The following is a 2,095-nucleotide window of genomic DNA, read 5'->3' on the forward strand; positions in this document are numbered from 1 at the left end:
CCTACCCACAATGCTGGAGGCTATTAGTTTGAATGGCTTAATATTCCAAGTCAGGATTTGACTAGGACTTTGGAACATTGGTGAAGGTCAGAAAGCAATGTCCGAATTTTCTCTTGTTAGCTGTGAAGAAATGATATCTTGGTGAGTTCCTAGCACACAAGTGCGAGGACATATCTGGGCTACCTCTGAGTTTGGGGTGCCAGGCGACAATGCGGAGGCAGGAGACTAACTTTCCTTGAAGTTTACGCCTCAAATACCGCCATCACGCAAAGTGTGCGTGGCACTCATGGTTGTTTTTTCTTTCTCTTCTTTTAAATTTTCTTTTATTTTGTTTTTATTTTATTTTATTTTGTTTGTTTGCATGTCTACCTGTTTTATAAAGACAGAAAAGTAAAGCATGGATATGTATGGTAGGGAGGATCTGAGAGGAAATGAGGGAAGGAAAATGTGACTAGAACATAGTGTATAAAACAGTTTTCATCAATAAACAATCAAACAAATAAAGCTGCTTATCACTCTCACATGTCCGCATACTTTCCTTTTTCTGTTCTTGTAACACAAGTGACAAACAATACACTATAACTGGAATGTCTTACTATGATTATGGATGAGCTTCACTCAGACAGAAGAGGTACAAGACATTTGTTTCACCAATATTTGCAAAACACATACTTCATTTACCTGGCTCCACAGCTCCTTTGAGGGTGCCAATGACATTATAGATTCTTGTCACTTTCTTATAGGAGTGAATATGCAGCTTGACTTCTCTAATTCAAAGATAAAAAGTACATTCATTGTGAATACTGTTCATAGATTCAACACTCACATTTCTTAAATCCTCCATGATTATTTTAAAAGATTTTAGTTGTTCCCAAAAGAAAAATAACACTAATTCTTTTAATCTTTTTTACAGTCCAGTCACTATCCCCCTCCCAGTATGCCCTCCTATAGTTTCTCATCCTATTACTCCTCCTCCTATCTCCAAGAGGATGTCCCACCCCAACCCTACCCAATAGACCTCCCCACTCCCTGGGGCCTCAAGTCTTTCAAGGGTTAGGAGTATCTTCTATCACTGAGTCCAGCCCTCTGCTCTATATGTGTTGGGGGCCTTGGACAACCCCATATGTTCTATATATACATATAAACTATATACACATTATATTTATGGGTTTTATATGTACATATATGGTTTAGTTATACCAATAAATATGTATATATACATTTAGTTTATACATATATGTATATATGTATATATATAGTTTAGTAATATATGAGTACATATGTATATATACATGTGTGTATTAATGAGTGACTTATTGAATATTATTAGATGGTTATTTTGTACAGGGTCTGTGAGAAATCTCACGGCTCCCAGGAGTCTCAACTAAAACTAACTAGCTTTAATGATCCAAAGTCATTGTCATATCCAACTTCTGGTTTTATGACTTGATGGTAGTAACTAGGATTTATATTTTCCTTCATCTTTGATAATTGTCTTCTTTTAAAGTATTGAGTAAAAACATTATAAAAATATCTCAACTTTGTTGAAAAGTTTCCAGCAAAGCCAGGTCCCACGTTGTAAGGTACTTTTAGTTCTCCCTTCCAGCTATTGTCAGGGGGTGCTGAGCCACCCATGTGTCTGTTGGATATGAAAAGAAATTATTATATACATAAACTTTGATACACCATGTTAAAATGCCAGGTTAACTGCTGGTCTAAGTTATCTTCTCATAATAGCTTCTATAAACAAACCATAGAACAAAGTGCTTTGCATATAATAACCATTGAAATAACCAAGAAAGTGACCTTTCTTGCCACTTCTTCAAGGTAGTGTCCACTATCAAATCAACATTGAAGATGAGAAACATGAGGATAATATTGTACAAATAGCAATGGCCAAAGTTATGGTGGTAAGAACTGCAGTTGATATTTAAATTATTTACAAGAATATAAACTTAGTTACTACTGTGTAATGGAAAACTATATTTTAAAACTCTGATTCTCTAGTACATGTCCTAAAGGAAGAATATGAAGTCTGTCTAGAGTCTTTCACTATGCTTTTTCTCCTACAGATAGATTCATCTCTCTCACTCAC

The 2,095-nt window shown here is 35.3% G+C and overlaps 1 protein-coding gene across 1 annotated transcript in view; it reads right to left on the minus strand.

Annotated features, from left to right (window-relative positions):
• Folh1b (folate hydrolase 1B) overlaps positions 1–2,095 on the minus strand; it is an 88,694-nt gene that overhangs the window by 31,834 nt on the left and 54,765 nt on the right. Inside the window, exons 8-9 of the mRNA XM_031384376.1 lie at positions 1,541–1,639; positions 682–767 (exon numbers count right to left, since the gene is read on the minus strand). Coding sequence (XP_031240236.1) covers positions 682–767; positions 1,541–1,639 — 185 coding nt within the window. The remainder of the gene's footprint in view (positions 1–681; positions 768–1,540; positions 1,640–2,095) is intronic.

The sequence above is a fragment of the Mastomys coucha genome, unplaced genomic scaffold (genome assembly GCF_008632895.1).
Source record: "Mastomys coucha isolate ucsf_1 unplaced genomic scaffold, UCSF_Mcou_1 pScaffold21, whole genome shotgun sequence".
Lineage (NCBI taxonomy): Eukaryota > Metazoa > Chordata > Mammalia > Rodentia > Muridae > Mastomys > Mastomys coucha.